Below are 22,376 nucleotides of genomic sequence, written 5' to 3' on the forward strand. Positions count from 1 at the left end.
CTGCCCCTACCAGGGCTGTTGCATGTGGTTGGGCAGATTATGCACTTGGGTACCCAGCCCAGGGCACCTGACCGCCATTAGCTTGGCAAAAATGTGTCTGTCCAACAACTAGAGCACCTTTTCCTGATTTGCGTAAAGAGCATGCCCAGGCGTCAGACCTGACGCTATGTCTCCACACTCTCTTCCCTACCCGGCCTGGTCTGCCTTCCTCCCCTAATGCTCCACCGAAATCACCAGCAGCTTCTCTTTTGTTAAATTCAGTGTGCTGATTCAGTCCTCATCTTATTTCATTTCTCCCTAGCTTTTCCAACTATCAACCACTTTCCTATCTTGGAATCTCCCTCCCTTGGCTTTCCGGTAGCCTCGTCTTGGCTTTTGCTCATATCTCTCTGACCTCTCTCGGACCTTTCCAAATGAAGTAACTTGGGGACTTGCCGTTTCTCTACTCATTTACCCGAGGTGGCTTCATCAAGCCCATGGCTCGATGCCATCTGCTTTGCATATATTATCTACTTTAACTTTCACAAAAATCCTGTGATACAAGTGTTATTATCATTATCTCCACTTTGTAGATGAAGAAATGGAGTCATAGAGAGGTCAGCATTTTGCTCAAGGTCATAGAACTAGTAAATGGCAGAACTGGGATTTGAATTGAGGCAGTCTGATTCAGAAGTAGTGATCTTAGCTAGTACCATGTTCTGTTTGATAAATGATAAGTATATCAATGAGTAAACAAATTCCAAAGGCGAGAGTCAAATAAATAAAGGGGGCTTGGAAGCCAAGCATGGCTACCTAGCACAATGCCTGCACATAGTAGGTGTTCAATAAATATTGGTTGACTGAATGTCTGAGAACAGACAATGAACTAAAATGGAATGGGTAAGAGGTGCCAGAGGTTACAAGAGGTGAAAGCTTCACTTACTCACAAGTGCTCCTCTGGTATGAACTGCCTACCTGCCCTGGGCTTTCAATATTTTCACTAAAAACATATAAATACATCATAAGAGGAATCCACAAATGGACACCCTGTATAGAGCTCTTTGTTCTGCAGGGTTGGTGTGTCAGTACACCTGGGCCTGGGAATGGTGGATGAGGGTAGTCAGGGCAGGCTGGAGCATCATGCCAGGGCCTTAGGCTGAAGACCAAGTGGTATTTCTTCTTCCTCACAGGAAAGGGTGCTCACCTGGACATTTTTGACCAAAACCTACATCTACGGTGAACTTTATCAGAACCGTGCCAATGTATCAAGCAACGTCGAGCAGTCAGATGCCTCCATCACCATTGACCGGTTGACCATGGATGACAACGGCACGTACGAGTGCTCCGTCTCACTGCTGTCGGACCTGGATGGTGTCTCCAAGTCACGCGTCCGCCTCTTGGTGCTGGGTGAGTGTCTCCTTCTCCTTCCTGGGGTGGTAGGAAGAGGGGCGGCGGTGAGAGGAGCGGGACACCCTGCTGGTAAGGTAAAGCCAGGGAGCAAGGCCTGACCAGGAGCTAAGACTCCTCCCCTCGCCCCATCTGTCTCAGGGGTTGGGGTGCTGCTCCTCCCCCTGGAGCCAAATACTCTTCTGTCTGGGCAGACAGCTCCCCAGGGCCAAGGTCAGGGCTGATTTGGAGAGGTCCCTGGGGGTCAGCCTTGGAGATCCTATCCCTGCTCTGTCCAGGGCTCTTTCCCTCACACCAGCTCCTCTCTGTTTCATGCCAAACTTACTAAACAGAAGAAAAGGGGAAATCCTAGATCCTACTGTAAAGACTCTCACTGCCTTGCTTTGATGCTGGGGGCCAAATAATGACTCTCTTACAGGTCAGGCATCTTTCCCAGCCCTAAATTCAGCTAATCAGTAGAAGCCCTTCACACCACCATCTCCCCACCCCTCGGCTCCAACACACCATTGATCAGGTTCTACTGCTTCTGAAATATGTCCCATGATAACATTCTTTCTACACAAATAGCTTATTATTGCAGTTTATAGTTTTGGAATAATTGAACAATCACCTACTCTTAGTCTCTTCATTTTGCAGATGAGACCAAGAGAAAGTAGACACCTGACTCAACGTCAAACAGTTATTGGAAAAACTTTAGTGAGCACCCAGCCTGTGTCCACTCTAAGAAATGGCCCCCACCATGGGAGGTAGCAATACTTTAAACCAAAGCAATGGATCACGTTCCCTTCATTTTTTCCCCTTTACACTACATAGTGGGATTTTATTTTTAATTACAGAAGGTGGCTACCTGGGTTTTTGAATCATTGTAGTGAGTCAAACAATAAAGCCCTGAATAAAGAATAACCATCTCCTCCTTGCACCCTCCTACTAACAAGGTGGCCAAGGCTAGTACTTGTGTGTATTCTTCCACACTCTTCTCCATGTCCTTTCAACACACACACACACACACACGCTTTCTTTTTGTTTCTTTACTTTTCTTTAAAAAAAAGAGATCATATTATAAAGATTATTCTGTAACTTTTTCTTAATGTTTCATGCACATTTCTCCAGATCAATGCATACAAATCTACCTATTAATAGAATACATTCCCATGCATGGATGTACTATGATTATTCCAGTGTCCCATACTGATGAGCATTCTCAGGCTGTTTCCATTTTTTTTTGTACCAACAATACTGACTATATATATATATGTGTATATATATATATATATATATATATATATATATATATATACATATATATATTCTTTCACTGTATTATATTTGTTTCTATTGGATAGATTCTTTTTTTTTTTAAGATGTTGGGGGTAGGAGTTAATTAATTAATTTATTTATTTTTGCTGTGTTGGGTCTTCGTTTCTGTGTGAGGGCTTTCTCTAGTTGTGCCAAGCAGAGGCCACTCTTCATCGCGGTGCGTGGGCCTCTGACTATCGCGGCCTCTCTTGTTGCGGAGCACAGGCTCCCGAAGCGCAGGCTCAGTAGTTGTGGCTCACGGGCCCAGCCGCTCCGCGGCATGTGGGATCCTCTCAGACTGGGGCTCGAACCCATGTCCCCTGCATCGGCAGGCGGACTCTCAACCACTGCGCCACCAGGGAAGCCCTGGATAGATTCTTAAAAGAAGGATTTCTATTGCTTAACATCATTAGGCATCAAGGAAATACAAATTTTAAAAAGTAGAATTTCTAGGTCAAGGACTATGCCTTCATTAAACGTTACTCCATACCGGCAAATTACTTTTCCCTAAAGCAACTACTACTGCCCTGAGCATTATGTGACCATGTCTGTTTTCCTATATTCTTGCCAGTGCTGAATATTATCAATTTTTTTAAGTTTTGTAAATTTTGTTAATTTGCTAGGTGAAAAAAAAACCCAGTTCAGTCCAAGTCAGTATTTTAATTTAACATCCAATAAGCTTCACACCTCTCCTTAACTTTGTGCGGACCCCCTAAATCTTGGGGACCAGCAGTGGAATAAGGGCTGCATCTTGTTACAGGTAACACAAATTCACAATCATTTATTAAGGGCCTGCTATGTGCCAGGCATCTCACTAAGTGCTTTATGGATATGATCTCATTTAACCTTTGCAATACATCTGTGAAAGTGGGTATTAACACTCATATTTCATAGAAGGGAACACTGAGACTTGAGAGGTTAACTGACCACTAGAAGGTGTCCAAGCTTTGATGGAAATCAAATCCAAAGCCCTTCACCGTTCCACCCTGTAAGTTTGCCATTCCCAACCAGCAACCCTTCCAATTCGGGATGATTCCCAAACTCTTCTAGGTTTACTTCTCGGTATACTCTCTTTCACTCTATGGCAGATGTAGACTTGCCAGTGTGTTTTATCATGTCACAGCATTAATTTGTGTTTTCCCCTTCCTGAGCCCATGCCAGCGAAAGGAGGTTGAAGGGGCAGAGCAATGCCAGCCCTGGATGTGCCCGTCGCCCTCATTTGTCCACAGGACGTACCCATCTTGGAAACATCACTCATTGAGAACTGAGATTCTCTAATTGCTCTTCCACACTGAAGGTCTCAGCTTAGGGTCTGGGACACTGAAGCCCTGCCACCCTGTGAGTGCATGGATGTTTATTTCAAGGTTTTCATGGGGAGCTCTGATGGTCTTAGAGCTTTAGGAACATCCTCCCCTAATCTCATGGACAAGGCTGACACCACCACATTTTATCATCTTATAGCTTTTTTTTTTTTTTTTTTTTGCGGTACACGGGCCTCTCACTGTTGTGGCCTCTCCCGTTGTGGAGCACAGGCTCTGGACGCACAGGCTCAGCGGCCATGGCTCACGGGCCCAGCCGCTCCACGGCACGTGGGATCCTCCCGGACCGGGGCACGGACCTGCGTCCCCTGCATAAGCAGGCGGACTCTCAACCACTGCGCCACCAGGGAAGCCCTTATAGCATTTTTACAGCTGTGTTTTAGTTGCCCCAGACTAGGTGGAGTACCATGATGTGTTTTTCTACCGGCTCCATTGAATCAGGGGATTCTACCTATTTGTGGAGGGCTCCTTATGTCAAAATATCTAATGCACAGAAGGTTGTTAGAAAGAAGCCTATTTCTGCTCTGCTGTCCTGTTCTTATTGCCTGGCTACAACAACCTTAGTCCAAACACAAATAAACAAATAGCTGTGTTTGGTGATCCCTTGCCTCTTTAAAAAACTAATTTAAAAAAAGAAGAAGAAACAAGAAAAGAAAAACATTCACCTATATCACTGGGCTTTATATTTCTCCATGTTTTCTTCCAGATCCTATCCACAAGCTTATTTATGTACATAACTGAATTTGTAGCTTAACGACTGGCACTTTTCTCTTTTCATTCCACATCACCTAACACTTCCTGCTGTCTTAGCACTTACTGTTCTTTAAGCTTCATGCCACTCCAGCAAGCGGACGCAGAGTCCCTCTGTCCCTGGACTGGACACTCAGGCTGTTTCCAGTTTAAGCTATTGTAATTAATGGTGCATCAAACCGTTTTGCGTGCATAGCGGTTAATTTTATTTGCATTAGCTCCTGGGGGAGATACTACTCAGCCAGGAAAATGAGTAATTTTCTCCTGTTTCTCTTCTGTATTCTGCACTGCCCCATCACCCACCCCACTCCCATCCCTCCCCTTGCCCTGATTCGCCCGCAGCTGAGTCCCTCACTTTGACCCACCTGGTCCTTCTCGGGCAAATTCTGTCTCCTTCTGACTTCCCTTAAATAGCTCCCATTTTCTTCCGGCAGCTTCGGGGAAGGCAGCAGGAACCCACTCAGGTGAGAATATCACAACTTCCCCTCCCCTCTCAGGGCCAGCTGCATTTTAAGAGAGGAATTAGTTAACTCGAAGGGCAAAGGCTACAGTTTAATCTGAGATTATGCAACTCGGTGAAAAGAATGTTTTGCTTTAAAAAAAGATAATTTGGTACTATATGTTAAGAAACCCAGTAAAACCCCTTTTTTAAGAAGTTTTCTCTCCGAATGGCTTTGCTGCTGGGCTAATTTTAGGCAGAAGGGCTTTAATTATGTGAGTCCACCCACTCGGGCTACGTGACCTCACAGTAAACTGGCGCGAACACGGAGCTTCCGGACCGAGGGGGAGCGCGCGCCCTCTTGGTCACCGCGGGGAAACCACCTGGCCCGGGTACCGGGGACCTGGCGCCGCCGGGCAGGATAGGTCGTCTCCCCGGCCTCTGGCGCCCCCTGACGTCTTCGGCAGGAGTTGCAGGCTTTGGAGAGGCCTGGGAACCCGCAGGGTCCCCGGCTGCCTCTCTTCACTCCGCCCTCTATAAGTATTCAGGTGGTATCTGCATTCTGTTTGGGGACATGGGACGCACCAACTGAGAACCCGAGATCCACAAGAGTCCCCGCGGGTCTCACACCACCCCCGCAGCGGGTGGAAGGGCAGTCTGAACTAGATCTGTCTGATTCAAGGTCCTAGCTGTTCTTGACGGGGGGGACTGAGGAGGGGAGCTTCAGGGAGGGGTCTGAGCTGAGCAAGGGCTGGGGGTGCCTAGGATGAGGTGAGCCGGGAAGGCAGTTTGGGGGCCGAGGTTAAGGGCCCTGGGAAAGGACCCTGATACATTCCTCCATAAGGTGGGTCTCTTAGGAGATGGTTGATTCCTTGTTTGCCATTATCTCTCCTGCCGCCTCGGAGTGGATTAAGGGTTTGCTTTCAATAATTTTCCCTCAGCAAATAGTGGTATAAGAAAGCTAGTCTCGGGACTTCCCTGGTGGTCCAGTGGCTAAAACTCCGTGCTCCCGTTGCAGAGGGCCGGGGTTTGATCCCTGGTCGGGGAACTAGATCCCACAGGCCACAACCAAGTTTGCATGCCGGCAACTAGCCTGCCGCAACTGAGACCCCGAGCAGCCAAATAAATAAATAAATATTAAAAACAAAACAAAACAATAAAAACCACTGCCTACTGGCAAATGGCAGCTATTGGCATAAAAAAAAGAAAGCTAGTCTTCGGATATGTTCAGCATGGTTTTCTGTGTTTCTCTAGGTGCTCATTTGCCCCAGTCCCTTCTCTCTCCTTTTTGGCTTGTATTACAAAGGAACCCGGTTGTGGAAAGGCTTGGCTACCAGTCATGCACATTTAGCATGACTCTGAGTCAATGTGAGACTTCGAAAGTGGTATTATATTTGTGGCCGGCTCTCTTTTTGTGGAATAAAGCCTTAGCTTCCTGGTAAAGGCATACCTGGAAACAAAGGTGACAGTTTTGATTGGTGGGGAGGGATATTCCTGTCCCTCTGGAGAGCTCAAGAGATAAAGCTTGGCTTAGCAACCCTGACCTGGTTTGGGTCTCCTCGGAAGTGATGCTCACTTTCTCTGTCCCCCAGGTGCCTGCTTGCTGGGTCAGCAGGGAGGACGGGAGGGCAACTTGTGAGAGTGGCCCGTGGATAGCAGCCGCTCCCTTCCCAGGCTGCTTCAGTCCTGTGGGTCTGGGCCTGGACACCTGAGTCCTGTCCTTGAACCTGGGGCCTTAGGTTTAGGGACTGTCCGATTGGGGGTGGCAGTAGGAAATGCCTCTGTTGCCCACGCTCACCCCATGCCTGGCTGGCCCTCACTAAGATAGCAGGAGACGTGGGGCACACCCAGCCACCACCGCCAGTGTCAGAGAGGAAATATCATGGGCTGTGGCGCTAGAGGGGAGAGATGTGTCCTGGGTAGCTTCTCCTGGCAACTCTGGGCCAAACAGAGATTGGAATTCACCCTCCGTGCCCAGTGACCATGCACCTGTGCAGTCTAGATTGTAGAAAGGGCAGCGCTATTTACTGGGGCAAACAAGCCATCCAAGGGGGCACATAAAGAAAGAAGCAGAGGGGACAAGCCTGCCACTGGGGAATTCCAGTAATAGTCCTCTCTACCGGGTGTCCTCCTCTTCCCACCCTCAAGGACACGACCTGAAGTCCCAGGCATACTCGATGCTTCTTGCCTCAGGGCCTTTGCACAGGCTGCTCCCTTTGCCTGGAGTGCCCTTCCCTCTCTTTCTCTGACTGCCCCCCTCCCCCAATCATGTCTACTATTGGCTTTGTGATTGGGTCAGTGTCCCTTGTCATGCCTGTCCTGTCTCAGCATCCTTGCCTCCTGCCTGGTCCTTGCTTGATTACTTGTCTGTTGCCCCCACTGGACTCCTTGAACATGAAAACTCACTCACTAGGTCATCCCCCTGCCCAGCAATGACAGGCATACAGTAGGTGCCCAATAGGTTTTGTAGAACAAACCACTCTACACAGCGGTATGTTAACTAACAGTGCTGAGTGAAAGACCCTGGCTTAAGGTCTTCAGGAATTCTGGGAGATCAGGTTAGGCTTGTTAGTTGAGGGTGGTCAGTTGGTTTTGGTAACCTCCTTTCTTTCTTTTTGTCAATAAATTTTATTTTATTTGTTTATTATTTTTGGCTGCGTTGGGTCTTCGTTGCTGTACATAGGCTTTCTCTAGTTGTGGTGAGCGGGGGCTACTCTTCGTTGCGGTGCGCAGGCTTCTCATTGAGGTGTCTTCTCTTGTTGTGGAACACGGGCTCTAGGCATGTGGGCTTCAGTAGTTGTGGCTCACAGGCTCTAGAGCGCAGGCTCAGCAGTTGTGGCGCACGGGCTTAGTTGCTCCATGGCATGTGGGATCTTCCCGGACCAGGGCTTGAACCTGTGTTCCCTGCGTTGGCAGGCGGATTCTTAACCACTGCGCCACCAGGGAAGTCCCGTAACCTCCCTTCTGTGGGCTTTCCTTTTCTTGTGTCTGCTCCTTCTGGCCCCTCCATCCCCTCGGCCCTCGTTCTCCGCCCCACACATAACCCTGCTGCCACCAGGGGTCTCTCCTATCACCCAGTCACTTGTGGCAATTGCATTTTACCAGCAAAGCACGGGAGGACGGTAATGCTTAACTGAAGGGAACATTCCTAAGAAGTTAGCATTGAAGGGCTTCAGAGAGAGGGGCTTTCATCGAAACCAAGGGTAGGCAAACTACAGCCAAATCCAGGCTTCAGACTGTTTTATATGGCCTGTGAGCTAAGAATGGTCTCCACATTTCTCTGCCTGTGAACAAACAAGGCAGTATGTACGTTTGTGTGTGTGTTTGGGGTGGGGGGTGGCTATCACCAAGCGCCAACTAATTCATGGCTTCTCTTGGGCCCCTCCCCTACACAGTGCCGCCCTCCAAGCCAGACTGCAGCATCGAGGGAGAGACTGTGATTGGGAACAACATCCAGCTGACCTGCCAATCAAAAGAGGGCTCCCCAGTCCCCCAGTACAGCTGGAAAAGTTATGACGTCCTGCACCAGGAGCGTCAAGTCGCACCAGGTAACGGGGTCAGCAAGGAAGGCCAGCCCCCACCCCCACCCCGAAGGGTGCCCCTTTCCCTCCACCCTGCATTTGGCACTGCAATATCTTGGACCATCTCTCTAAGCAGCATTTTCTCTTTTTTTTTTTTTTTTTTTTTTTTGCGGTACGTGGGCCTCTCACTGTTGTGGCCTCTCCCGTTGCGGAGCACAGGCTCCGGACGCGCAGGCTCAGCGGCCATGGCTCACGGGCCCAGCCGCTCCGCGGCATGTGGGATCCTCCCGGACCGGGACACGAACCTGCGTCCCCTGCATCGGCAGGCGGACTCTCAACCACCAAGCCACCAGGGAAGCCCAGCATTTTCTCTTAATAGCACCTACCTCATAGGTTGTTTTGAGAAATAATAATGTAGTAAATGTTAACTTGTTTTCTTTATTCCCCATAACTGAAATCTCTTGAGTAAGCAAGTATCAGTAACCAGTCGATGCAAAAGCACCAGGTGGGATTTTAGTGTTGATTATGATTATGTCCTAAAGTATACATTTAAGGCCTCAAGTCTAATTCTATGGCTCCACTTAAGGGTGGGGAATTTCCTATTCCCATCCCCTACCCAGGCAGGTCCATCTCAGACTCCCCTGGGGATCCCCATCCCCCAAACTCACCCCCATTTTATGGTCGCACCCAACTACAGGACCACATTCTCAGGGAAGGAAATGGTAGGTTCTGCTATGGTTGTCAGGGGACCGGTTTTGTACAGGGCAGCTTGGTATTTGACCTTTTGGTCAGGAAACAAACTGAAAAAAAAAAAAAAAAAAAGAAAGGGGGAAAAAAAAAGAGCTGTATAAACATCCCACTGTCATTACCTTGGAGCCAAGTGATGTGGGAAAACCCCGGTGGAATCCCTGGGCCCCTGTGCACACTGGCTGCCTGGCCAGCTGCACTCACCACTCCTGAAGATCAAGAAAGACAAGGTCTGGAAGGTCCTGTTGGATTAACTTCTGGGAGGACTTTCTGTCCAGTGTGGGTGGAAAGGAAGTGGGAGGTGGAGCAGTGGATGTAGACAACGGTTCTGAGGAGATGGGACAGGACAGTGAGCCTTGCCGGGTGAATGCACAGACAGGGGCTCCGGTCAAACCAGGCTGAACTTCACCACTCTACTGTTCATTTGTTTGGGGGCAAAACAAGAACTTCTTAAAATTAAAAAAGGAATTAGTAGAACCCACTCTATTCAATGTAAAGTAGAAGATGTATTGTGGATTTCAACAAGCTTCTGGTTTTGTTTGCGTATTTCTGGTTGGCAAGTTTTATTGAATGTGTCAAAACCATGTGGCAGCTCTCCTCTGGCCTGTGAACAGCCCAGGGACTCCAGCAATGGTCGCAGAAGGTCAGCCATGGACACTGGTTGGTCTGACCTTCCAGCAAAGTGTGTACAGGTGGGCCCAAAGCTGAGGGTTACAAGGTGGCAAATGCTGCAATAGTTTGTATCCAGTGGTGCTGGAACCCAGAGTAGGCATAAAGGGGTCAAAGAAGGTTTCTTCAAGGTGGGGGCACTTGAGCTGGCAGGAGATCATGTTGGTTAGGAGCACGGCGTGGGCTTGAATCCTGGCTCTGCCACTTGTTAGCTGTGTGACCTTGGCAAGTTACTTAGCCTCTCTGTGCCTTCATTTGTACATCTATAAAAAGGGCACGAAACTAGTATTTACTTCATAGGGATGTTGTGAAGATTAAATAAAAGTACGTATAAAGTACTGAGACCAGGGCCTGGTAGAATTATTAGCTGTTATCTGGCCTGGGTCCTCAAGGATGAGTAGGCCAAGCTTGGAGAACAGCACAGGAACCACACATGTGGGAAGGATGGGAGGTAACGCCGTAAGAAAAGCGGCAATGAGAGATCGTGCAGGGCCTGTGCATCAGGCTAGGGAGGCTGGCCTCTGCCCTGTAGGAAACGGGCACCCCACTCACAGCTCTCCTGCCTCCATCAGGAAAGACTCCTCTGCCTGTTAGAAACCAAAGCTTAGGTTTTCAGTGATCCAAAAGAGGAGAAACCTGAGGGCATGAAAAGTAGTTTAAAGGGAGATTCACTTAGTTACTTTGGAAAAGATTTATCTTGCCTCTAGATAAGATTTACTCAGAGTCAGAATTGGGACCTGGGAGTGACCCAGAAAAGCATGGTTTATGGTAATAACAACACAAGCTTGCATCTGGATGGTGCTGTGCGGTGGGAGTGGTTCTCAAAGCCTTTGGCTCCGCCCTGCCCCACGGGGCCCTGGAGGCAAGCCAGCAGTAAAAAGAACAGGGAATCTGGAATCCTCAAACAAGGTTTTGAGTCCCGAATTCTCCACTTTGTAGCTTAAGTCACTCACAACCTCTCTGACCCTTCATATCTTCATGTGAAAACCTGGGACTATCATTATACTTACTGCCTTCCCGAAAGGCTACGAAAAGAGTAAGAGGAGATCACATATGTGATGGCTCTGAGCTGTCCCAGTCAGCTGAGATTCATGTACTGAAGGAGTAGTAATCTGGATATCAAGGAAGGAGGGAGGGGGGCGGGAGCACTTTAGGGGAGGATGTTCTGAAGGGTGGGCATGGGCCCTGCTCCCAGCAGCCAGGGAAGATCTTGAAGGCAGCCGAGCTTGTTGACAAAACATGGGATCAGAGGGTGGGGTGGGGGGGCAGGAAAGTTAAATCTTGTCAATTTGACATCAGTGTCTCTGGCAGACCAGGGCTTCTCTGGAGGTAAACCTCTCCCCAGCTGGAGCAGAAGGAAATGTGGGAGCCCTATTGTCCTATGCATTTCCCTTCTTGACCACAAGGTGTCGCCACTGCAGCGGAAATATTCATTGTAGCCAGATTTCAGGAACTATTGGGTCCTTTCCAAAAAGAAAAGGAGCTTGAGAGCCCCAGATCAGAATCAAAGCAGGTCTTGTGGCAATGTGTGTGCACTGGTTAATCCAAAAGTAGCTTCTAATGTCCATTGTTTGTTTTGAGAAACTGGGGCAGCATAGTGCTGACTCTGGCCTAGGATGCCACATGTTCCCACACCCTAAGCAAGGCCAGGAGCTCCAAGCTGGGCTCTGATAATTGGGAAGGTCCTGGAGGAGTCTGAGGTCTTCTGCCTTCTATCTGTCTGCAGTGTGCTGTGTACATTTAACACATAGACTGAGTTTCACGTGCTAAAATAGTGGGACTCTGATAAGAGCTATACACCCCTGAAACATTGCCCAGGGTCATAGAGCATTTCCCAGAATGCTCTTGTGTTCCTTCAAGATGCCTCTTAAAAATATAAAAATCCAATTGGTTTACAAAATGAGACCATTAATATCGAAACCCCCTGTTGGAGATGCCCAGTGCTCATTAGCACATCAGAAGCTCTAACTCAATGATTTCTAAACTTGCTTTTGTCGTAGACCCCTTTCTCAGTAACATATGTTAACATCACATGTAAGCAGTATTCCAGAAAATGCACCAAGGTATGGAATTCTAGGATAGAAGGGGTAGCATTTTATAGAAAATGAGAATCCAGAGAATAGCATGCTAGGTTTCAAGGGAAGAATCTGAAGAAAGTGTATGTGAAGAAGATTGGAAGAAAATAACTTTAAATCAAAGTGCTGTTATTTACAGCTGGTGATATTACAGATGATTTTTATTTTATTCTCTGCTCTTCATAGAGGCTTTCCCTGACCCTTCAAGTGAGATTAAGATAAAATTGCACTTCCATTTTGAACTCTATAAAGCACCCTGTAATCACCATTGTTTCATGTCTGTCTTCTCTTATATACTGGAAACGCCAAGAGGACAGGGACACTCATCATCTTGTTTTGAGCTGATGTGATGAGCATATAAACATTGGACTGAATTGAAGTAATAGTTTTATGTCATAAATTCTTGTATAACATGTATATATTTTTGTAATGAGTGTAATGTAATACATGAATAAATTCTTGTAATGAGCATCCAGTACTTTTATAATTTTTTCTTTCCTTTTAAAAAATTTTTATTTTATATTATAGTTGATTTACAATGTTGTGTTAGTTTCAGGTGTACAGCAAAGTGATTAAGTTTTACATATACATATATCTATTCTTTTTCAGATTCTTTTCCCATTTAGGTTATTATAGAATATTGAGTAGAGTTCCCTGTGCTATACAGTAGGTCCTTGCTGATTATCTATTTTATGTATAGTAGTGTGTATATGTTAATCCCAAACTCCTAATTTATCCCTCCACCCCCACCCCCGCCACCTTTCCCCTTTGGTAACCATAAGTTTTTCTAAGTCTGTGAGTCTGTTTCTGTTTTGTAAATAAGTTCATTTGTATCATTTTTTTAGATGCCACTTATAAGTGATATCACATACTATTTGTCTTTGTCTGACTTACTTCACCTAGTATGATAATCTCTAGGTTCATCCATGTTACTACGAATGGCATTATTTCATTCTTTTTTATGGCTGAGTAATATTCCATTGTATATATGTAATACATCTTCTTTATCCATTAATCTGTTGATGGACATTTAGGTTGCTTCCATGTCTTGGCTGTTGTAAATAGTGCTGCAATGGACACTGGGGTGCATGTAACTTTTCAAAGTATGGTTTTCTTCATATATATGCCCAGGAGTGGTATTGCTGGATCATATGGTAGCTCTATTTTCAGTTTTTTAAGGAACCTCCATACTGTTCTCCCTAGTAGCTGTACCAATTTACATTCCCACAAACAGTGTAGGAGGGTTCCCTTTTCTCCACACCCTCTCCAGCATTTATTGTTTGTAGACTTTTTGATGCCAGCCATTCTGACTGGAGTGAGGTGATACCTCATTGTAGCTATGATTTGCATTTCTTTGATAATTAGTGACATGAAGCATCTTTTCATGTGCTTTTTGGCCATCTGTATGTCTTCTTTGGAGAAATGTCTATTTAGATCTTCTGCCAATTTTTTTGATTGGGTTGTTTGTTTTTTACATAGAGCTGCATGAGCTATTTGTATATTTTGGAGATTAATCCCACATTGGTTGCTTCTTTTGCAAATATTTTCTCCCACCCTGTGGGTTGTCTCTTCATTTTGTTTATGGTTCCCTTTGCCGTGCAAAATCTTTTAAGTTTAATTAGGTCCCATTTGTTTATTTTTGGTTTTATTTTCATTACTCTAGGAGGTGGATCCAAAAAGATATCTCTGTGATTTATGTCAAACACAGTTCTGCCTACATTTTCCTCTAAGAGTTTTATAGTGTCCGGTCTTACATGGAGGTCTTTGATCCATTCTGAGTTTATTTTTGTGTATGGTGTTAGAGAATGTTATGATTTCATTCTTTTACATGTGGCTGTCCAGTTTTCCCAGAACCACTTATTGAAGAGATTGTCTTTTCTCCATTGTATATTTTTGCCTCTGTCATAAATTAATTGACCATAGATGAGTGGGTTTATTTCTGGGCTTTGTGTCCTGTTCCATCGATCTAAAAGTCTGTCTTTGTGCCAGTACCATACTGTCTTGATTACTGTAGCTTTATAGTATAGTCTGAAGTCAGGGAGCCTGATTCCTCCAGCTCCATTTTTCGTTCTCAAGATTGCTTTGGCTATTCGGGGTCTTTTGTATTTCCATACAAATTGTGAAAGTTTTTGTTCTAGTTCTGTGAAAAATGCCAGTGGTAGTTTGATAGGGATTGCATTGAATCTGTAGATCACTTTGGGTAGTAGAGTTATTTTCACAACGTTGATTCTTCCAATCCAGGAACATGGTATATCTCTCCATCTATTTGTATCATCTTTAATTTCTTTCATCAGTGTCATAATTTTCTGCATACAGGTCTTTTGTCTCCTTACGTAGGTTTATTCCTAGATATTTTATTCTTTTTGTTGCAGTGGTAAATGGGAGTGTTTTCTTAATTTCATTTTCAGATCTTTCATCATTAGTGTATAGGAATGCCAGAGATTTCTGTGCATTAATTTTGTATCCTGCTACTTTACCAAATTCATTGATTAGCTCTAGTAGTTTTCTGGTAGCATCTTTGGGATTCTCTATGTATAGTATCATGTCATCTGCAAACAGTGACAGCTTTACTTCTTCTTTTCCAATTTGGATTCCTTTTCTTCTCTGGTTACTGTGGCTTCCAAAACTATGTTAAATAAAAGTGGCAAAAGCAGACATCCTTGTCTTGTTCTTGATTTTAGAGGAAATGATTTCAGCTTTTCACCATTGAGTATGATGTCAGCTGTGGGTTTATTATACATGGTCTTTATTATGTTGAGGTATGTTTCCTCTATGCCCACTTTCTGGAGTTTTTATCGTAAATCGGTGTTGAATTTTGTCAAAAGCTTTTTCTGCGTCTATTGGGATGATCATATAGTTTTTATTTTTCAATTTGTCAATGTGGTGTATCACACTGACTGATTTGTGGATACTGAAAAATCCTTGCATCCCTGGGATAAATCCCACTTGATCACGGTGTATGATCCTTTTAATGTATTATTGGATTTGGTTTGCTAGTATTTTCTTGAGGAGTTTTGCACCTATGATCATCAGTGATATTGGCCTGTAATTTTCTTTTTCTGTGGTATCTTTGACTGGTTTTGGTATCAGGGTGATGGTGGCCTCATAGAATGAGTTTGGGAGTATTCCTTCCTCTGCCATTTTTTTGAAGAGTTTCAGAAGGATAGGTGTTAACTCTTCTCTAAATGTTTGATAGAATTCACCTGTGAAGCCCTCTGGTACTGGAATTTTGTTTGTTCAGAGTGTTTTAATCATAGTTTCAATTTCAGTCTTGTGATTGGTCTGTTCACATTTTCTATTTCTTCCTGGTTCAGTCTCAGGAGGTTGTGCTTTTCTAAGAATTTGCCCATTTCTTCCAGGTTGTCCATTTTATTGGCGTATAGCTGCTTGTAGTAATCTCTCATGGTCCTTTGTATTTCTGCAGTGTCATTTGTTACTTCTCCTTTTTCATTTCTAATTTTATTGATTTGAGCCCTCTCCCTTTTTTTTCTTGATGCGTCTGGCTAAAGGTTTATCCATTTTGTTTATCTTTTCAAAGAACCAGCTTTTAGTTTCACTGTTCTTTTCTATTGTTTTCTTCATCTCTATTTCATTTATTTCTGCTCTGATCTTTATGATTTCTTTCCTTCTACTAAGTTTAGGTTTTTTTCATTCTTCTTTCTCTAGTTGTTTTAGGTGTAAGGTTAGGTGGTTTATCTGAGATTTTTCTTGTTTCCTGAGGTAAGATTGTATTGCTATAAACTTCTCTCTTAGAACTGCTTTTGCTGTGTCCCATAGGTTTTGAATCATCATGTTTTCATTTTCACTTGTCTCTAGGTATTTTTGATTTCCTCAGTGATCCTTTGGCTGTTTAGTAGCATATTGTTTAGCCTCCATGTGTTTTTGTTTTTTACAGTTTCTTTCTTGTAGTTGATTTCTAATCTCGTAATGTTGTGGTCAGAAAAGATACTTGATATGATTTCAATTTTCTTAAACTTACCAAGGCTGTCTTTGTGGCTCAGCATGTGATCTATCCTGGAGAATGTTCCATGTGCACTTGAGAAGAAGGTGTATTCTGTTGCTTTTGGATGGAATACTCTATAAATATCAATTAAGCCTATCTGGTCTAATGTGACATTTGAGGCCTGTGTTTCGTTATTGATTTTCTGTCTGGATGATCTGTCCATTGATGTAAGTATGATGTTAAAGTCCCCTACTATTATTGTGTTACTGTTGATTTCTCCTTTTATGGCTGTTAACATTTGCCTTATGTATTGAGGTGCTCCTATGTTGGGTGGATATATATTTACAATTGTTATGGCTCCTTCTTGGATTGATCCCTTGATCACTATGTAGTGTCCTTCTTTGTCTCTTGTAACAGTCTTTACTTTAAAGTCTATTTTATATAAGTATTGCTGCTCCAGCTCTCTTTTGATTTCCATTTGCATGGAATATCTTTTTCCATCCCCTCACTTTCAGTCTGTATGTGTCTCTAGATCTGAAGTGTGTCTTTTGTAGACAGCATATATACGGGTCTTGTTGTTGTATCCATTCAGCCAGTCTATGTCTTTTGCTTGGAGCATTTAATCCATATATGTTTAAGGTATTTATTGATATGTATGTTCTCATTGTCATTTTGTTAATTGTTTTGGATTTGTTTTTTTGTAGGTCTTTTTTTTCTCCTTAGTCTTTTGTTCACTTCTCTTGATAACTCACTTTAGTGTTCTGTTTGGATTCCTTTTTCTTTTTTGTGTGTGTATCTATTGTAGATTTTCAGTTTGCGGTTATCAGGAGGTTATTTTAGTTTTTAAAGATTTTTTTTTTTTGATGTGGACCATTTCTAAAGCCTTCATTGAATATGCCACAACACTGCATCTATTCTATGCCTTGGCCCTTTGGCTGTGAGGCATGTGGGATCCCAGTTCTCCCACTAGGGACTGAAACCACACCCCCCACATTGGAAGGCAAAGTCCCAACCACCGGACCACCAGGGAAGTCCCTATCATGAGGTTTTGATATAGCAGACTATACATATACAAGATTGTTTTAAGTTGCTGGTCTTTTGATTTCAAATGCATTTCCAATATCCTGCATTTGTACTCTTCTCTTCTCATGATTAGTGGTTTTGGTATCATATTTGTGTATGGATGATTTCCTGCCCATAATGTATGTTTACCTTTACTGGTGAGTTTTTCCATTTGTAATTTTCTTGTTTCTAGTTATGGTTCTAGTTATGGTCTTTTCTTTTCTACCCAGAGAAGTTCCTTTAGCTTTGTTGTAAACCTGGTTTGGTGGTGCTGAATTCTCTTAGCTTTTGCTTGTCTGTAAGGCTTTTGATTTCTCCATCAAATCTGAACAAGAGCCTTGCTGGGTAGAGTATTCTAGTTTGTAGGTTTTCCCTTTTCATCACTTTAAATATATTATGCCACTCCCTTCTGGCCTGCGGAGTTTTGGCTAAAAAATCAGCTGAAAACCTTATGGAGATTCCCTTCTATGTTACCTGTTGCTCTTCCCTTGTTGCTTTTAATATTTTCTCTTTGTCTTTAATTTTTGTCAGTTTGATTAATATGTGTCTTGACATGTTCCTTCTTGGGTTTATCCTGTATGGGACTCTCTGCACTTCCTGGACTTGGTTGACTGTTTCCTTTCCCATTTTAGGGTAGTTTTCAGCTATTATCTCTTCAAATAGTTTTTATGGTCCTTTCTCTCTCTCTTCTCCTTCTGGGACCCCTCTAATGCAAATGTTGGTGTTTCTAATGTTGTCCCAGAGGTCTCTTAAAGTATCCTCATTTCTTTTCATTCTTTTTTCTTTATTCTGTTCCATGGCAGAGATTTCCACCATTCTGTCTTCCAGCTCACTTATCCATTCTCTGCCTCAATTATTCTGTTATTAATTCCTTCTAGTGTATTTTTCATTTCAGTTATTGCATTATTCATGTCTGTTTGTTTGTTCTGTATATCTTCTAGCTCTTTGTTAATCAGTTCTTCTATCTTCTTGGTCTGTGCCTCCATTCTTTTTCTGAGATCTTGGATTGTCTTCACTCTCATTACTCTAAGTTCTTTTTCAGGTAGACCTCCTATTTCTACTTTACTTAGTTGTTCTTCTGGGGTTTTATCTTGTTCCTTCCTCTGAAACATATTCCTTTGCCATTTCCATTCCCTAGGCTGCGTGGTTGTAGTTCCTTTTGCTTCCAGTGTCTGCCCCCTGGTGGGTGAGGATGTTCTAGAGGTTTGTGCAGGCTTCCTGGTGGGAGGGACTGGTTCCTGCCCACTGGTGAGTGGAACTGTGTCTTGTCCCTCTGGTGAGCAAGGCTGTGTCAAGGGGTGTGTTTAGAGGTTGCTGTGGGCTCAGGAAGATTTTAGGAAGCCTGTGTGCTGATGGGTGGGGCTGTGTGCCTGCCCTGTTGGTTGTTTGGCCTGAGGCATCTCAGCGCTGGAGCCTACATGCTGTTGTGTGGGGCTGGGTCTTGGTGACAAAATGGCGACCTCCAGGAGAGCTCATACTAATGAGTACTCCCCAGTACCTCTGCCATCAGTGCTTGTCCCCACAGTGAGCCATTTCCACCCCCCACCTTCCCAGAAGATGCCCCCCCCATCAAGACCAACAGGTATGTCTGGTCCAGGCTTCTATGAAATCACTGCTTTTTCCATGGGTCCCAGTTCACGTGAGACCTGTGCGCACCCTCCAAGAGTGGCATTTCTATTTCCCCCAGTCCTATGGAGTTCCTGCAATCAAACCCCACTGGCCTTCAAAGCCAAGTGCTCTGGGGCCTCCTCCTCCTGATGCCAGACCTCCAGGCTGGGAAGCCTGATGTAGGGCTCAGAACTCACTCCTGTGGGAGAACCTCATCTTGTTGTGCCTTCTTCTTTGTCTCTGGTTGTAGAATATCTTTTTTGGTAGGTTCCAGTCTTTTTTCTTGATGGTTATTCAGCAGTTAGTTGTGATTTTGGTGTTTTTGTGAGAGAAGTTGAGCTCAGTTCCTTCTACTCTGCCATCTTGTCTCCAACCAGAAGCCCAATTTCTTTCATACTATAGATGTGGATATGTGGATAAGCACACCTTTGGGTATGTCTTCTCAGACCAATTCCCATAAAATGTGAGTCAGTACTTGGCAGTTCCACAGGCTCAGCAGTGTAAGATAGGTTTGTTGGTCACCCCATCAAATATGGAATTTTGTTCACAAAGTTTCTTGGTTAGGGAGCCCTTATCTTGAAAATAAATGATGTGTTTCTGTACGATGCTATCCTTTAAAATCACACAGCCTGTTCCTGCAGATGGTGCTGCAGGACACCTGGATCCACGTCCTCCTCTGTGGTGTGCTTTTGGCGACCACAACAGGGCATTTACTCATGAACTGTGTTTCTTCTTCATCTATGATCTGGAAGGTCCTGGAATGCTCTTCTCATCACCCTCTCTGTTCTCTTTTCTATAATTTTTTTTAAAGTAAGTTGTTAACTTCTCCAGGGAGTTCTAGACCTAAAATGGAATTTTTGTTACTGTTTTGTCATCTCTTAATTTTGTGACCTTGGGCAAGTCACTTGACTTTTCTAAGCCTCCAGTTACCACTATGATATTGGAGATAGAAATATTTGTTCCATCTACCATACAAGATTGTTGGAAGAATCAGAGGACATTGTATTTGAGGAAGCACATCCAGACAAGAAAAATCCACACCGAGATACAATCTTGCAACAGAGTGGAATTGGGCAGGGAGAGGATTGGACACCAGGCAAACTGGCAAGAGGTTAAGCTGTAGTGATTTCCAGGGCCAGATCTGTAATGTCACGGCCATATTAAGAAGCCTGGACTTGTTCTTGAAGATGATGGGCTGCCTCTGAAATGTCTGAACAGGGCAGTGGCTGGATCCTATTTTCAGTTTAGAACATCTCCTCTGGATGAAGTGTGACCACCTGTTGATAGTGGGGTAGGCAGGCTCTGCAGCAAATTAGAGGACAAAGGTCTCTAACTCTTCTCCCCAAACAGCAGTTATGACGGAGCATCTTTGAGGACAGGACATAAAAATTTGTCTAAACATAAAGCTCTCCATTTCAAGGTGGAGAAATCCATAGGATCATAGATTTAGCAGGAAAGTTTCTCATGAGGACATCTGGACCATTGCCCTCAATTCAGGAGAATCAGGTGCTTTCCCTCCCACTTCCAGATGAGGCAACTATGGCTCCCAGAAGTTAAAGGGCTTCCTTAGGTGGTGGAAGAGGAAGAGTCTAGACCGACAGCCTGCCTCCTCCCTGCCTCACCACACACACACACACTCACACACACACCCATACAAATACCACATACACTCACACACCCCACTCATGGCAGAGAAATCCAGAGGTCAGAGTTCTTGAAATTCTAAAGCCTTCTTTCACATGAGTCCAAGCTAAGGAATTCTGTTTCTGAAGATTGTAAAAGTGGTTATAATTATATGGTCTAATTAGAAAGCATTTCCACGCAATGTATGATGTATATTATGTTTCCTGAAGACTTACTATACATCAGGCATTTGGTTGTGAGTTTGTATTTGTTAGTACTTCATTTTATGTTCACAGTTCCTGTGTGAGGCAGGCACTATTATTATTTTATTTATAAACAAAGAAACAAGGTTCAGTGAAGCTAAGTTCCTTGCCCAAAGTCACAAAGTTAGTAAGTGGCAGAAGCAGGCTTCAAACCCAGGGTGCCTGCCTGAATTCTAAGCACTTCAGAACTGTGCAGCCTGCCTGGTTTAATCTTCCTGCAGCCCTAGAGGTAGCTATTGTCTCCATATTCCAGATGAGGCGTGGACACGTTCAGTGGCGGTGCTGGTATCTGCCTAGGATTTCCCTAGCCGTTTCGCTCTACTCTGGTGGCCCGTCTCCTTAGCCTGACTCTTCTTCCTTCTCAGTCACAGGACAGATCTTCTCTCTGAAGAACATCTCCACGGAAATGTCGGGCTACTACATCTGCACCTCCAGGAATGATGTAGGGGTGGAGTCCTGCAACATCACTGTGGCTGTCAGACCTCGTAAGAGCAGTCTGGGGAGGAAGGGAGGAGGACGCATGCCAGAGGTGACTGGCTGGTGGTCCAGAGTCAGCTGACAGGGACCAACATGGAGGTGACCTGGGCAGCCTCTTTGGGGTCTCCCATTGGCAGGGTGGCTGAGGTGACGGCCAGATGATCCTGTCCCAGGCTTCCCTCATCTGGAGGCCAGTCCAGTGCCCTAGGTTCTTTGGAAATAGTGCCTAAGACTGGCTTCTGGAGACCTGCTCAGTCCTGCCTGCCCTTAGGGTCGCTCAGGGGGCAAAAGGGGGAAGTGCCTAGACTGGGCTGCCACAGAGGACCCCATCCTTTTGGGGTGGGATACCCTGATGATCTTGGGGGTGAACTAGAGTAGGAGCTGGCATGACTGACACCCGAGGACTTTTTTTGGAGCCTCTTGGCTCCAAATCTGTTGGCTCCAAATCTGTTGGCTCCAAATCTGTTGGCTCCAAATCTGTTGGCCATCTGACCTTGTCGACGCTTCCGTCCTGAAGAGTATCCCCCTTGTCTGGTCCCATTCCCACGAGGCTATGACTTTCATGGAATGCTACCAGAAGCAGGCAGCGCGGCCACCTGGGCTGGGAGGAGGACTGGGGTCGCTCAGAGCCTGAGAGGGACCGCCTCCCGCCTCCCAGACGCCTGCTGCTGTGGTTCCTCATCCCCGGCGTGCTCACCACCCGGAGCCTCGGCTCGTGTTGGGGGCTCGCGTTGGGGACTGGGGTTGGGGCTCAGGACGTGCGGCTCTGTTTCTCGCAGCCTCCATGAATGTGGCCCTGTACGCGGGCATCGCGGGGGGCGTGGCCGCGGCACTCATCATCATCGGCATCATCGTCTACTGCTGCTGCTGCCGGGAGACGGGCAAGGCTGAGGATGCGGAGGTCACGCGGCCGTGAGTGTTGGTGGGGGGCAGCCTGTTGGCAAGGGTCTCAGCACATTGGGAAGAGGCACCCCAGCTCTTCACAGCCTCTTCCACTCATAACACCCCAGGGGGCAGCTGGTAACAGTAAAAAATAACTTTCATCACCCCCATTGTATAGCTGAGAAAAGAGTAAATGATTCATCCAAATCCTAAAGGGGCACTGCAGTCCGGAACTTGACTCCAAGGCCCGTAGTTCTCCAGTCTCTAATCTCAGGGTGGGGTTTCCGGTGGGTGCCCAGGGCAGGGGTAGGGGGGT

At 45.2% G+C, this 22,376-nt stretch overlaps 1 protein-coding gene across 1 annotated transcript in view; it reads left to right on the plus strand.

Annotated features, from left to right (window-relative positions):
- The window catches only part of GPA33 (glycoprotein A33), a 34,113-nt gene that overhangs the window by 11,349 nt on the left and 388 nt on the right, over positions 1-22,376 (plus strand). Inside the window, exons 3-6 of the mRNA XM_060088612.1 lie at positions 1,170-1,386; positions 8,586-8,738; positions 21,067-21,186; positions 21,958-22,090. Coding sequence (XP_059944595.1) covers positions 1,170-1,386; positions 8,586-8,738; positions 21,067-21,186; positions 21,958-22,090 — 623 coding nt within the window. The remainder of the gene's footprint in view (positions 1-1,169; positions 1,387-8,585; positions 8,739-21,066; positions 21,187-21,957; positions 22,091-22,376) is intronic.

The sequence above is a fragment of the Mesoplodon densirostris genome, chromosome 2, assembly GCF_025265405.1.
Source record: "Mesoplodon densirostris isolate mMesDen1 chromosome 2, mMesDen1 primary haplotype, whole genome shotgun sequence".
NCBI classification, from domain to species: Eukaryota; Metazoa; Chordata; class Mammalia; order Artiodactyla; family Ziphiidae; genus Mesoplodon; species Mesoplodon densirostris.